At 44.1% G+C, this 15,857-nt stretch overlaps 1 protein-coding gene across 1 annotated transcript in view; it reads left to right on the forward strand.

Annotated features, from left to right (window-relative positions):
- Nucleotides 1-298: 298 nt before the first annotated feature.
- The window catches only part of LOC137324153 (kynurenine 3-monooxygenase-like), a 37,252-nt gene continuing 21,693 nt past the window's right edge, over nt 299-15,857 (forward strand). Inside the window, exons 1-4 of the mRNA XM_067988294.1 lie at nt 299-467; nt 10,525-10,594; nt 12,921-13,018; nt 15,217-15,306. Of these exons, the coding sequence (XP_067844395.1) occupies nt 393-467; nt 10,525-10,594; nt 12,921-13,018; nt 15,217-15,306 (333 nt within the window). The 5' untranslated portion in view covers nt 299-392. The remainder of the gene's footprint in view (nt 468-10,524; nt 10,595-12,920; nt 13,019-15,216; nt 15,307-15,857) is intronic.

Raw genomic sequence — 15,857 nt, forward strand, 5'->3', positions numbered from 1 at the left:
TAAATTTCAGATTTCCAGCATCTGCAGAATTTTGCTTTTGTTTTTAGCTGTAAGAGTATCAGGATTGCTGCATTTGCTGAACAACAAAGGAGCAGCCAGTTCCGCAGGTTTAAAAAAGTCTGCACCGTTTAATTCAGTGGCTATGCCTCTTTAATGACAAACACCGAGCACGAGTTAGTACCTTCCAAGAGAGAGAGACAGTAAATTGGAAAAAAAAAGGTCGTCCATTAACTTGAGGAATCCAACTTTTAGCCAATGACGTTTGGAGTTTGACATTACGTGCCCTCTTCTCCTGGAGTTGAAACTGACTGGTTTGTAAACCGCAGTCATAGCGGGAGGTAGACTCTGAGTGATCTCTGTCAGGGAAACAACATCGTCTCTGTGTCTGCAAGATGTCATCACAATCCAGTCCCAGAACATCTGATCAAGAAAAGACAAAGAAAGTGGCGATTGTTGGCGGTGGCTTGGTAAGGTTCCGATTTTTAAAACGATCGAATATCTCCTTGCAGTCAGTGCATTTTGCAACTGCAGTTGAGGGTCGAAGCACGTGACAACTTTAATGCCAGACTTCAACTCTACCAAGCCAAACACTGAATATGAGCTCAGATTGAACCCAGTGGAAACTGACCTCGTGGTACTTCAGAGCCCACAGATTTTTAAAATTATACTATATAATTTGAGAAAAATGTATAAATGTTGCAAAATACCGTTGTGGTCTCAAATGATTTAAGAACATAAGACAGAGACAACAGTTTCAAAACGTGTAATTGAAAGCCTGCACTCTCAACAGCTGTTTTTTTCGAACTAGGAATCTTTTCCCCTACGAGGCGAACGTGAAAACCACTGCACGAGAAACAGGACTAATAGCGATCACACAACTAATCACAATTTTACCAGGTGTAGGATTTGAACCCACATGGGCATACACCCATTGGATTTTGAGTCCAATGTCTCAACCACTGAGCCATGCTGTTGCTCCTGTGCATTGCGATGGGACTGCTTAATCCTATAGTGGCTGTAAACAAGTGATTTTGTGTTTCCCCTCACTAGTTGATCCAGAAAGACACATAATGCTGCCTCTGTTGTGTTCATCACATGCTCCGGTTATGTTGGTTCCCATGCACTGAGCATGCCATTTCCTCATACACTGAAAATGCTACTGCATCTGCAGTATATGGGGTTGGTTTTCTTGACCTGTGTGTTTGTGGCTGCAACGCGTGGTGGAAAATGGGTGGAGGCCTATTTACCCCCCCCCCCCAAAAAAAAACAATTGTTCTTTCTGTGTTGGGTCAAGCATTCTTATTTAAATCATGCCCCAGTGATATTTTACTGGCCTGTGACTTATTTTCCTTTGCATCTACTGGCACAGGTGTGGTGCTGCCTGCCCCCATTTAAACTGGAAGCTGAGGCACTACGCAGCTAGGAACAGGAGTAGGCCATTCAGCCCCTCAAGCCTGTTCCGCCATTCAATTTGATCATGGCTCATCTATATCTCAACTCCATTTATCCAAATCCGTATCCCTCAATATCCTTACCTAACAAAAATCTGTCGATCTCAGTCTTGAAAATTTTGATTGACCCAGCATCTGCAGCCTTTTGGGGGGAGAGAGTTCCAGATTTTTACTACCCTTTGTATGCAAAAATGCTTCCTAATTTCCCTCCTAACTGCCTTAGCTCCAGTTTTAAGATTATGCTCCCTTGTTCTGGATTCTCCTACCAGAGGAAATAATTTCTCTGAATCTATCCTATTGAATCTGTTTATCATTTTAAACACCTCAATTAGACCACCCCTCAACCTTCTAAACTGCAGGGAATACAAACAACAACAACTTGCATTTATACAGTGCCTTTAACATTGTAAAATGTCCCAAGTTGCTTCACAGGAGCATTATCAAACAAAATTTGACACCGAGCCACAAAAGGAGATATTAGGACAGGTGAGAGAGGTAGGTTTTAAGGATGATTCTGGAATAGTGAGTAGTTTTGGCAAAGGGGAGCAGAATCCAATAGTGCTTTATGTGGTCCAGCCAGATCTGGCGATAAATGGCTAAACCAGTTCTCCACCATAAATGTTCAAGTCTGCATCCCTTGGATTTAAGGGAGCGGAGATGAGGGCCATACTAAGGGGAACAACCAGGGCGAGAGAGAGTAATGGTTTTAATGGGGACAAGGGCATCAAAGGTGGAGGTGAGGGTATGATTGAGCAGATTGGTAGCTGCAGAAATGTCGTGGTGAATGGAGGGACAAAGGCTAGACAGTTGGGAATTTGAAAGTCCAATTGTAAGTGACTTGGGGGAGAGATTTTCCAGGTGCAAACACAGAAGGAAGTGGGGTTGGGAGGGGGAAGAGGGATGTGGGTGGAGAGGGATACAAGGAAGTGATCAGAGATGGCTTTATCCATGATTGACACAACGGGAGTAGAGAGGCCACGTGAGATGGCAAGGTCAAGAGGTGGCCATGAATATGGATAGGGGAATTTATATGGAGGGAGAGATTAAGGGAGGATAGGAGGGCAGTAAACTCAGAGGAGAGAGAGCATGATGAATTCAGGTGGAGGTTGAAATCACCGAGGATGTGAAGTCGCTCAGTGCAGGGGCTGAGGGAGAAAAGCAGTGAAGAATTTGGCGTGGTATTTGGGTGAGCGGTAGCGAACGAGGATTTTAAAGGAGAGGTGAGAGGGGTGAAACAAGATGAGATGCTCAAAGGAAGAGATGGTGCCAGAGGAGTAGGGGGACAGACCAAGGTGTGATTTGGTGATAAGGGCCACACTGCCACAGCGGCAGTCTGGACGGGGCAAGTGTTGGAAGATATAGCCAGGCGAGGAGGCTTCATTAAAGGGGAAGGTATCATCACCAGTCAGCCAAGTTTCTTTCAAGGCCATGATGTCAACGCAATCATCCACAATAAGCTCATTGATGGCAAGGGCCTTAATCACAAGTGAACGGACATTCTAGTGTGAGATGTGGAGAGAGGCGGAGAGGGGCGGTGATAGCTGATCCACTGGCAGTGTCCACAGGGTCAGTGCTAGGAGGGATGAGTGGGACGGGAAGGAGATTGGCAAGATTAGCCCCCAGTGGGCATGCTGGGTGGGAAAGTTGGTGAGAGAGTAGGATGGGGCAATTGAGGTTGCTGCTCATAAGGAGGCAGCGATGAGTGCCTCGATGGGCTCTTTGGAGGATGCCAAGAGAAGCAGAGAGAGAATCTGTAGGCTTACCTAAAAGGGAATCAAACCTAGGGTGGTGGCAGGAGAGTAGGAAGGCCGAGGAGAGCTGAAGGGTTGGGCTAGGGATTTGGTGGGGGGGCGTTGCAGAGTACCCGAGAGGGGAGAAATGAAAGAAAGCATTACGACGTGAATGAGGGGCCCAGGAGGGCTAAAGAGAAAAGAAAAAAGGTGAAAAATGGGGAATAGAAGTGATGGGCTTGGGTCCCGAGCCGCAGCCAAAACATGCACACGAATGGACACGGGGAAAGTCAAGTTACATAGGCATGGTTACATAGCAAGATTGGGATAGATATGTCCTGGTAATAAACAGGGAATAAAGAGGAGACAACAGGACGGAGTCCAAGGTAAAAGTCAGAGGTCCCATGGTGGGATAAAGTTGACGTAAGTAGGGTGGAGTCTGCTTGGAGCATCGACGAACTGATGTCCATTAGCCTTTTTAATTACTTTTTGTACCTGTGCACTAACTTTTAGTGATTTGTGTACATAGATACTAAATCCCTTTGCTCCTCCACAGTTTCTAGTTTCTCATCATTAAGAAAATATTCTAATTGGTCTTTCTCAATCCAAAGTGGATGGCCTCACATTTCCCCACATTGATCCCATCTGCCATAGTGCTTAAATGTAGAGAAATTACCTGCTATTGCTACATATGTTAACCTTTTTTTGTGTGTGGACCACTTGTGTTTTTCTTAGAAGAGATAGCTTTCTCTGCTGGCTGGAATATTTTGTGATGTCTGGGAGTTTAGGGATGGTACTATCATCTGCAACTGAATGGAGGTCCCCTTTAGTATATCTCTATATATGTTTTATTTAGAGGAAGAAAACGAACAGGAGGCACTCTTGAGTGCCAGAAATGTGAGGTGTCACCAAATGAGGAGGGTATCTTTATGCTATTTTCCTGTTAGCGGAATATATTGGCCAAGAAGAGCTTTCTACACCAAATGGAGGAGCTGTGCTTTCACAAACCGTCCGGTTCAGGAGGGAGGCTGTCTGGGAGCTTTATGACCTAATGCAGGACGACCATCAGCCATATAGTCCTATCAGTGACAGTCGGTGACCGGCGCATCACTGCAATCTTGAATTTCTATGCTTGGGTGTTCTGGAGGCCACAGCCGTCATTGTCAGTATTACTAAGTCGGTGGATTTCGCAAGTAACTGCACTGCTCACTAGAGCCAACCACTGCATCAACTTCCCCTGAAGCAGCAGGCCTGAGCCCTAGGCTTTGTTTTCACATGGCTGGTTCCCCAAAATACAGGCGGCAATCGATGGTACATGTGCAGCCCTATGTGCATCTGCAGAGAGGGGTGGCCTAAATATGAACGCAAAGCATTTTACTTAATTGATTTTTAGTTAATATTTGACCGCTGCCACAAGAATATGCAGGTGGCACCAGCACTGCTGTCTGTCATTGTGTGCCTCTCAGAATAGAGGCACAATATTACCTCCATTCTGAGAGGCATGCACTGACAGACAGCAGCCAGCCAACCACACTTCCTCTCACTGGAAAATCATCTTAAAAGGAGCACATAGGTAGTTGAAGCATACATGCCAACTTACAAAACTCAGAAAAGCTGACAAACAGTTTTAAAATAAAAATTAACATTCCCAAAAAAGATGACAATTCAAAAACCCGTACATTTGAAAAACAGCCTTGAATAAAGGCCTGAGACCAAGTCCACTGCTTGAAGGTGATTGAATAAGTTAAAATCCTTTTTATTACATTGGATATCAGGAAATTTGGGGTCACATTCCACAATTCAGTTACATTTTCTATGAAAACTGAAACACAATGGCTTCACATATGACATATGAAAAGGAGTAGTTACAATGGGAGTACAGTGGGACATGAACTTGTCGTGACTTAAGCTGCAGCTATACCAAGTATCCCATCAGTTGCATTATGGGAGGAACTGAAGTACACTAAGGTACAACTTTTTCATTGTTGGATTTAGAAATTTTTGAAGAGGGAGGTGAGCTGTGGTGGAAACTTTATTTCCTGGGAGGCTGGGGCATCCCATTCCCTTACCCCAAGAAATACTGATTTTAAAAAAAACTCTTTTTGGGGCATTTTCAAGTATTTTTGTCTAATTTTATTTTAGCTGTTCTTGTTCCTTCAAATCCAGTTAAAGTACTAGGGTTGCCAACCGTCTCGGATTGTCTGGGAGTCTCCTGGAATTGTTGATTGACCTCCCAGGCGCTGCTGCTGGCGATTCGGAAGAAAAGTTCTTCTGTGTGCCGGTTCGTGCCTGCGTGCCCCGATGGCCAGGAGTGTCCTTTCCCACCACAAACCATCCCACCTGCCTCCATGGAGCTGGAGGCACAGTCTATCACCAGATTGAGTGATTCCCTGCTGGAATAACACTCATGGCTGGCCGCTGGTCCCGCCCCTACTGCCTTTAAGTTTGTTGAAGAGGCAGTTTGCCACACTTCCTGTGAAGTTATGGCAGTGGAGTGGGACCAGTCACGAGCAAATTCACTGTGCCTGCAACAGCCTGCCTTGCTTGCTTTATTGCCATGAGCCAGCAAGAGCAGGACAACCCGTACCTGGTGGAGGAGCCAAGTGATGAGGAGAACGCAGTCTCCAGCTCTGAAGATGAGTCCAGAGATAATGAATTTGCAAGATGAAGCATTAGATTCTCTGGTTACCAATATAACAGAATATACATTACCATCCTTGAGCTTCAATTTCAGTGCTATCATACTCAGGTTAGTTGTTTAAAATTATAGCCTTCAATCACAGTCATTGGCATCCTAAGCAAAGCACAGATATCAAGCCATTAAGTAAATGCATAACACGTGACTGACTGTCATGTGACTAAACCTATAGAAACAGAGTTGGCAACCCTGTACACTTTGTTTTATCCCATTTCTCTTAATCAAGCCAAAACATACAGATCCTCCTGGAATAATCTGTTAGGATTTAAAAAAAATTTTAGTGCTGCGGTTTTATAAACTGGTTTTATTTATTTGCTCAATCCCTGACTTTGTCATAACTGTTATTTTGGAAACATGACTTCACACAGCTTTGTTATTCCATCACAGCAACCCATTTGTTTGTATTAATAAAAGTCATTTTTATAAAGTTGCTGAAAAAGTTATATTTTCAATTAAAAATCAAAAAAAGTTTCTTTTGAGTGATAAGGGAACTGGTTTTGCCAGTCAAAATTGTTATTTAATGACAATTTAGAGTATTAGTATACTATATTAACTAGTTGAGCAATTGCAGTCACCTTTCAGTCAGGCTAATCATTAATTCACCAACATCTAGCAGGACCAGCAGCTGAACTGGACAATATGACTGTAGTAAACAATTTTACAACACCAAGTTATAGTCCAGCAATTTTATTTTAAATTCACAAGCTTTCGGAGGCTTCCTCCTTCGTCAGGTGAACGATGTGAAAATGAAATCCTCGAAATGAAATCGCATTTATAATTCACAGAACAATGCTTGATGATTACAGACAGTTTTTTCAACTGCCCGTTGCCAAGGCAATCAGTGTGCAGACAGACAGGTGTTACCTGCCAGGTCTCAGAATATACAAATCACCAAAAAAAAACAACAAACAAAAAAAAACAGAGATAGAGAGGTAGAAACATAGAAAAGACAGCAACTGACCCGTTATATTAAAAACAGATAACATTTGTTCGCTGGTGGGGTAACGTGTAGCGTGACATGAACCCAAGATCCCGGTTGAGGCCGTCCTCATGGGTGCGGAACTTGGCTATCAATTTCTGCTCGACGATTTTGCGTTGTCGTGTGTCTCGAAGGCCGCCTTGGAGTACGCTTACCCGAAGGTCGGTGGATGAATGTCCATGACTGCTGAAGTGTTCACCGACTGGGAGGGAACCCTCCTGTTTGGCGATTGTTGCGCGGTGTCCGTTCATCCGTTGTCGCAGCGTCTGCATGGTCTCGCCAATGTACCATGCTCTGGGGCATCCTTTCCTGCAACGTATGAGGTAGACAACGTTGGCCGAGTCACAGGAGTATGAACCATGCACCTGGTGGGTGGTGTCCTCTCGTGTGATGGTGGTATCTGTGTCGATGATCTGGCATGTCTTGCAGAGGTTACCGTGGCAGGGTTGTGTGGTGTCGTGGACGCTGTTCTCTTGAAAGCTAGGTAATTTGCTGCGAACGATGGTCTGTTTGAGGTTGGGTGGCTGTTTAAAGGCGAGTAGTGGAGGTGTGGGGATGGCCATAGCGAGGTGTTTGTCCTCATTGATGACATGTTGAAGGCTGCGGAGAACATGGCGTAGTTTCTCCGCTCCGGGGAAGTACTGGACGACAAAGGGTACTCTGTTGGTTGCGTTCCGTGTTAGTCTCCTGAGGAGGTCTATGCGATTTTTTGCTGTGGCCCGTCGGAACTGTCGATCGATGAGTCGAGCGTCATATCCTGTTCTTACTAGGGCGTCTTTCAGCGTTTGTAGGTGTCCATCGCGTTCCTCCTCTTCTGAGCAGATCCTGTGTATTCGCAGGGCCTGTCCATAGGGGATGGCCTCTTTGACGTGGTTAGGGTGGAAGCTGGAAAAGTGGAGCATCGTGAGTTTGTCCGTGGGCTTACGGTAGAGTGCGGTGCTGAGGTGCCCGTCTTTGATGGAGATTCGTGTGTCCAAGAAAGAAACTGATTCTGAGGAGTAGTCCATGGTGAGCTTGATGGTGGGATGGAACTTGTTGATGTTATCGTGTAGTCTCTTTAGTGATTCCTTGCCGTGGGTCCATAGAAAGAAAATGTCGTCGATGTATCTGGTGTATAGTGTTGGTTGGAGGTCTTGTGCAGTGAAGAAGTCATGCTCGAACTTGTGCATGAAAATGTATTGGGGTGCGAATTTGGTCCCCATGGCTGTTCCGTGTGTTTGGGTAAAGAACTGGTTATCGAAGGTGAAGACATTGTGATCCAGGATGAAGCGGATGAGTTGTAGGATGGCGTCCGGAGATTGGCTGTTGTTGGTGTTGAGTATTGATGCTGTCGCAGCGATGCCGTCATCGTGGGGGATACTGGTGTATAGTGCCGAGACGTCCATCGTGGTGAGAAGTGTTCCTGGTTCAACTGGTCCGTGGGTACTGAGTTTTTGTAGGAAGTCTGTAGTGTCGCGACAGAAGCTGGGGGTTCCCTGTACGATGGGTTTCAGGATGCCCTCGATGTATCCAGAGAGGTTCTCACACAGGGTTCCGTTGCCTGATACGATAGGACGTCCGGGTGTGTTGGCTCCAACCAACACTATACACCAGATACATCGACGACATTTTCTTTCTATGGACCCACGGCAAGGAATCACTAAAGAGACTACACGATAACATCAACAAGTTCCATCCCACCATCAAGCTCACCATGGACTACTCCTCAGAATCAGTTTCTTTCTTGGACACACGAATCTCCATCAAAGACGGGCACCTCAGCACCTTACTCTACCGTAAGCCCACGGACAACCTCACGATGCTCCACTTTTCCAGCTTCCACCCTAACCACGTCAAAGAGGCCATCCCCTATGGACAGGCCCTGCGAATACACAGGGTCTGCTCAGACGAGGAGGAACGCGATGGACCCCTACAGACACTGAAAGACGCCCTAGTAAGAACGGGATATGACGCTCGACTCATCGATCGACAGTTCCGACGGGCCACAGCAAAAAATCGCATAGACCTCCTCAGGAGACTAACACGGGACGCAACCAACAGAGTACCCTTTGTCGTCCAGTACTTCCCCGGAGCGGAGAAACTACGCCATGTTCTCCGCAGCCTTCAACATGTCATCAATGAGGACAAACACCTCGCTATGGCCATCCCCACACCTCCACTACTCGCCTTTAAACAGCCACCCAACCTCAAACAGACCATCGTTCGCAGCAAATTACCTAGCTTTCAAGAGAACAGCGTCCACGACACCACACAACCCTGCCACGGTAACCTCTGCAAGACATGCCAGATCATCGACACAGATACCACCATCACACGAGAGGACACCACCCACCAGGTGCATGGTTCATACTCCTGTGACTCGGCCAACGTTGTCTACCTCATACGTTGCAGGAAAGGATGCCCCAGAGCATGGTACATTGGCGAGACCATGCAGACGCTGCGACAACGGATGAACGGACACCGCGCAACAATCGCCAAACAGGAGGGTTCCCTCCCAGTCGGTGAACACTTCAGCAGTCATGGACATTCATCCACCGACCTTCGGGTAAGCGTACTCCAAGGCGGCCTTCGAGACACACGACAACGCAAAATCGTCGAGCAGAAATTGATAGCCAAGTTCCGCACCCATGAGGACGGCCTCAACCGGGATCTTGGGTTCATGTCACGCTACACGTTACCCCAACAGCGAACAAATGTTATCTGTTTTTAATATAACGGGTCAGTTGCTGTCTTTTCTATGTTTCTACCTCTCTATCTCTGTTTTTTTTTGTTTGTTGTTTTTTTTTGGTGATTTGTATATTCTGAGACCTGGCAGGTAACACCTGTCTGTCTGCACACTGATTGCCTTGGCAACGGGCAGTTGAAAAAACTGTCTGTAATCACCAAGCATTGTTCTGTGAATTATAAATGCGATTTCATTTCGAGGATTTCATTTTCACATCGTTCACCTGACGAAGGAGGAAGCCTCCGAAAGCTTGTGAATTTAAAATAAAATTGCTGGACTATAACTTGGTGTTGTAAACTTGTTTACAATTGTCAACCCCAGTCCATCACCGGCATCTCCACATCATGGACAATATGACATCCATGATCTACATGATTGACAATAATTAACCAGTTTACTCAAGCATAGATTAAGATTTTTTAAGAGAGTCCAAGCTCCTGTTTTATGTTCTTCCATTCCTTGCCATGATTTCTCCCCCTCCAGACCATATACACCAACTGCGATGAGAGCACTGACAAGTAAGCTGTTCTCTGGCTTTTGCCAATAGCATTTTACGTTGCCTGCTAGAAGATACTTGAAAATAGTCCAGTAATGACTCCTTTTTACATATATTCTCTCATCTGTGGGGAAGCGTCCAGTCTCTGTGCAACCAGATAACAATGTGCCTGAGATCTCAAAGTAGCATGAAGGATAGCAAAAATAAGACTCAACGTTCCATCATTCCAGGGGATCATGTGTTGGGTGATGTCATACTCTGTTGTCACTGCACAGTCATTTTAATTGGCGTTCCCATTTATTTTTTCATTTTGTTTCTTGTTCAAAATTAGATAGTATTGAAAACATAGCCCCTTTTCCCCATAAAATCATTGCTCCCTCAAAGGAAAGTGGTGAGGAAAACTCATGTTAACTTGCAGAAAATTAATTTTTTTTGTGCCCCTCAGGTTGGTGCTTTAAATGCATGCTTCTTTGCAAAGAGAGGCTTTCAAGTGGAAGTTTATGAAGCACGAGAAGGTAGGGTTCACTTATTTATTTGCTGCCTTGTCATTTTCAGATGAATGTTTTTCCAGTTTGCTGTGTAGTCTTCGTTACGGATGTTGTCAGAGTATCTTTGAAGTGCTCAATCATTAAACTCAATCTGAACACCTGGATTTATACATCTATATTACATTAAAAGATCTTGTGTAAGCTATGCAATTCCTGTCCATATACCTTGCTTCCTATGTTATGATTTTGAGTCACACTATTTATGTCAAAATTTTCCATCTATAATTGGAAAATCCTATCTAGAGATATAGACATCTTCTTTGCCATCATACTTTACTGATGAACCAACCAAACCTCTGAAATTGATTTTTGGAAACATTTACTTAATTTTTGAAATTCCTAATGTCCAAAAATGTTTGTTAAAAATAATAAAACAGAATTGAACGTGCCCACTGAATTGTCTTTTAATATCTTTATTAACATTTTTACTACAAGGCCTCAGTCTCTCAAAAGCCTGGGCCTTGACTGGATATTTATTCCTCACAGCAGTTTAAGAGAGCTTTCAATCATGTGTGCATTCTGAACAAGTGCAGTTGGCTGAATTTCCCTGTAGGCAATCTGCTCATCAACAGGAGTTGAAGAGTAGAAGGATGTGTCCCTCACCTTGTGAGAATGTGACCTCCCTCCCCAAATTCCAGCATACCTCTGCCAAAAATACTGCTAGGCTCTGACAGTCCAGCAGTGAACGAGCCTGGGTTTCCTTCACAGTGCTCCCAGGGCCATCCAAAATACTAATAAGTCAGTGTTCTTAGTAATAAAGAAAGAAAGACTTGCATTTATATAGTGCCTTTCACGACCTCAGGACATCCCAAAGCGCTTAACAGCCAATGAAATACTTTTGAAGTGTAGTCACTGTTGTAATGTAGGAAACACAGCAGCCAATTTTCTTCCGCTGGGTGGCTCAGATACCCTCTAGAATCAGGCGGCAGCCTCACTAATCTGTGCAAATAGGGGTCCTATGACGTAGGTGGGACTCCGATGCAATTTAGAGTGCCTGCTGCCCCTTGGATGCTACGCTCAGTAAAGCCTGGTTGTCAAGAGGAAGAGGCCTCCAAAAGATAAATCTAAAACTGTTTTGAGGAGCCACGAGGATCGCTCCCCTAGACTCCACGAGAATAATGTGAGCTGCTGCCTCCCTGCGCACCCCCACTCCGCGATAGACGCCCTCTCTGGACCTACTGTTCTGCTGTCTGGGTCGGCCTCTGGGCCGCCTGATATTGCACCGGCCTGGAGCTGGCGAGCTGCAGCAGGACACCAGTTTGGGGTGTCCCAATGTCAGTTCTGTGACATGGGCAGAAACCTGTTTGGAGGGATTCAAACATTAAACCTTGCTGCTCCTTCAAACAGCAAAGATAATTAAGTTAAAGTGGCTGAGTGCCACTTTAGAGCTACCCAGAGCTGGAAACCATGCTGCAGGTTGAGAAATTTGCATTCTAGTTTGCATTGTTATGCTGGTTCCCAGGTTGGGTGGCTCCAGAGTGACTCTCAGGCTGGTTCAAATTCCCATCTTTACTTTTTGAAATGGTGTTGCTCTGGGACATTCTCCACAACTAATATCACTCCATAACGAATGGCTTCGGAGGAAGGGAGACCCTGCTTGAGAATCTCCATGTCAGCAAAAGTCAAATAAATTTTAAATGAATTTACTAATTTTTGCTATTTAAAAAAAGTACATTTTAATACAAAACTGTTATGCATAGATATCAAATCTTGAATGGATATAATATGAATGAAATAGGCTAACTAATTTTTGATAAATACCTCAAGACTAATTACTTGTATTACTTTGTAGTACTGGCATATAGCAGAAAGGACTCAGATTCAAATCTAGTTGTATATTGAATGACCTAGGTCAGTGATGGGGTTGCTACAACTGGCTTCAATATCCCCTGTGCTAAGGTGTACAAAAATTAGCCTGGGTTCCTAATCACTTCATATGAATCTATGCTGGAAAGAGCATGTTTGTACATCCAGTGAGGGCAAAATTGGGCTTGGCAGTGATATTGCCACAGTTGAATAGCCCAGCAATGCTCACTGCCTGAGTTCAAAGATGAAAAATGACCACATGGGATGAAGTGATGGATGGCCACCAGGGCTTGTAGAACCATACCCCAGTACGAGTCACTTGTCTTTCGGTGAGCATACGGAAATAAAACCCTAATTGCTGCTATTGAGCTCACTGGTATTGCTTGAGGATCTTGCACTTCTGGTTGGTGAAGCTGATAGACAGTAAAGTATTTAAGGAAAGAATATATCAAAACACTTTTGGCATTTCCCTTTCTCTTTTTGACAGATATTCGAACTGCTAAAAATGTAAAGGGAAGAAGCATCAATCTTGCTTTATCTTACAGAGGACGACAAGCTCTAAAAGCTGTTGGAATGGAAGACCAGGTATGGAGGATCTGTCCATTTTCTTATGAAATCCATGGAAAGAAATAATTTTCCTCTCTATTTCAAATAAAAGATTATATTCCCTGTTTACAAAAATTTTACCAAACCCAAATTAAAATGGTGGGTTCTTCCATTTTAGATGCAAGCAATTTCATGTTACATGAATTCCATATCAGGAATTAAAGGAAGCCAGCTAATCGTAATGTACCAATAATATTGCTTCTTCTACACATCTGGAACAGCTAACAAAACATTTAACCAATATAATTTATCTGGCAAATGTGTAGAGAAATGGTCCCAACAAAATGTTAGAAAAGCTTGATTCACTTACCTAAAGGTTCTGATGGGCTGCATTTTAGAAAAATACAGTGAACATTTTTGGCCTGGGGAGCAGTCCACAAACATGCAAAAGACACAGAGACTTACAGTATTGCACAAAAGGGTCAACTCAGAATTTTTGTAAATCCATTTAGCATGGGGCCAAGATACAGAGTAACTATTTTAACTGTTTCCTTTTTCAGTTCCAGTCTATTTCATTAAACTTTACAACCGGAAGAAAATATGTTTTCTTCAGCATTACTTGTAATTAGCTGTTTTGACATCTTGAGGGTAATTTTAACCCCCAAGAATGAGTGGGTAGTAAAAATTGTTGAATTCTTCAGCGGGACCGCACCCCAGCTCCCACTTCCAGGTTTAACCCAGGCACATTTGGATGCGCCCGCGCAACAGAAACCTGGAAGTCCCGTTCCCACTTAAAGCTGGCGGGCTGATACTTAAAGGTGCAATGTACCTCATTGCGATAGTTGAGGCACTTAATTTTTTTGTGTATTTGAAATGTCACACGAGTTTAACCTTACCTGTTCGGGTTTCCCATCACTGATGGATTCATGTCAGGTAAAAGCAGGCGAGAAGGTTCGGACCCATGAGGTGAGCGCCTTTATTGCACTGCTTGTGGGCCAGGAGGAGCAGGAGTGCTTCAACCAGGCCCAACAAGCTCACCTGGTGCAACAGAACCCCCGCGATTAACCGACCCCACCCCCCGATAGTGCATTCCCCCAACAGTGGACCTCCCTCACCCGATGTCGTCCACATCTCCTCCCCGCCCCCCCGCCCCCCCGCAATTTCTTCCATGGCCTGTGATATCTCTCTCTCTCTCTCCCTCCCTCCTCTCCAATTCGCAACTATTTTCCCTCCCGACTGGCAGTCAGCCTGTCAATCTGTCTGCCTGGTGCCTGGGAAATGCAGAAGCACAAATACTTACCTTCAATTGAGTTGTGATCACAGAATGCGACCCATTCACTTGACATCCTGGTTCCCCACGCCAATATCTTAGCATGTGCTAGTTTCCCGGCTCCGAGCTAAAAGATGCCCCTTATCGTTTTTAAGGTGTTGTATATTTAGTGTTGAATAAATCTGTTTTGTAGACAATTTGAGGACATTTTCTGATCGGTAGGGAGGGCCTTAATAAAGAAGCCTAAATAAAGGATTTTACTCTCAAGGCCTGAATAGAGATTTTATTTTCAGTTATTTTATGGTTAAAACAGTAAGTTTTTATTTAAACATTTTTGTTTACTGTGATTTGTAATCAGGCATTTGATATCTGAAAAAATTAATATCTTTATCCCAATATTAATTGAGGATTACCAGTAAATGTGGAATAGAATCATTTAACAAAATAAAGTCAGAAACATCCTCCCCCTCCCCCCTGCTCCTCCTTCCCCCACTGTTGCATTTTTTTTAGACTTCTCGGCTAAACATTTCAGCCGTTTATGTGGGGATCATGTAGGATGCCTGAGTGGGATTAAGGGCAATTTCAAGTTGCTCTTAACCACACTCCTGTTTCCAGATCAGTAAATCAATTGTGAATGACAATTCCTGCTTCACTACCTCTGATTTAGATCAGCCCACTGGAGTAGTCAGCCATTACTTTTGCTGTGGTTACATATTGTAAAAATATCCTTGGTACAACTATTAGTTTGACCATATGTCCACTGGTGACCTTGAGATTTTTTGAAAAGTGTCACAGATATTAAATTGGTAAATTTGATGGCACTTGACCCACAGTCAGGTTTGTTGTGTTGAGCTGAAGAGATAGTGGTCAAGGATAATAACTACTTTGCAGTTTTAGCTTTTATTGCCTAGCAAACCTCAGATTTCCCAATTTCTTAAAATATAATTCTTCAATACTTGTTTTTAAGGTAGTATCCAAGGGCATTCCCATGAAAGGCAGGATGATCCATTCCCTTTCAGGCAAGACGTCCTCTATTTCTTATGGAACAAAAAGCCAGGTAACATTTTCATTTATATTTTATAATTTATAAACCTACAACTGTGTAGCACAGCAAGTGTTACCAGGAGTGTCTTGCATGATTTTTATTTTGTTTTCATAGATACAGCTAACAAGCAGCAAGATGAACTGGCTGAGGCCACTCACATTACACCCACTTACTTTCCCTGCAGCGAACATCAAATCAAGAATATTCATTCCTGGGGATTCCTAGAGTTAGAGCAGGGAACACCAGGTGAAATACACAGCATGAATGAGGAGTAAATGGCACAAGAGGTGGCCGGAAGGCCAATTCCAGACCACCCTCAGACGCTGAATTCAAGGATTGATGCCATTCAGGATTGGCCAACAAAGGAACGCTGCTTTCTGAGCACCATCAATTCATAGAGTCCTTCTGAGTGTGTGCAAACAACCCTGCACAGTATGTGGCCTAGTATCTGTGAGATGATGACTGACCACTTTATAGAACTGCAAACCACCTGCAAGGGCACCTTCAGCAGAAACCTGGCTAAACAGAGGTTCTAAGTACAGCTGTGCTTCAGGAGCAGCATA

This window comes from Heptranchias perlo, chromosome 8, assembly GCF_035084215.1.
Source record: "Heptranchias perlo isolate sHepPer1 chromosome 8, sHepPer1.hap1, whole genome shotgun sequence".
NCBI classification, from domain to species: Eukaryota; Metazoa; Chordata; class Chondrichthyes; order Hexanchiformes; family Hexanchidae; genus Heptranchias; species Heptranchias perlo.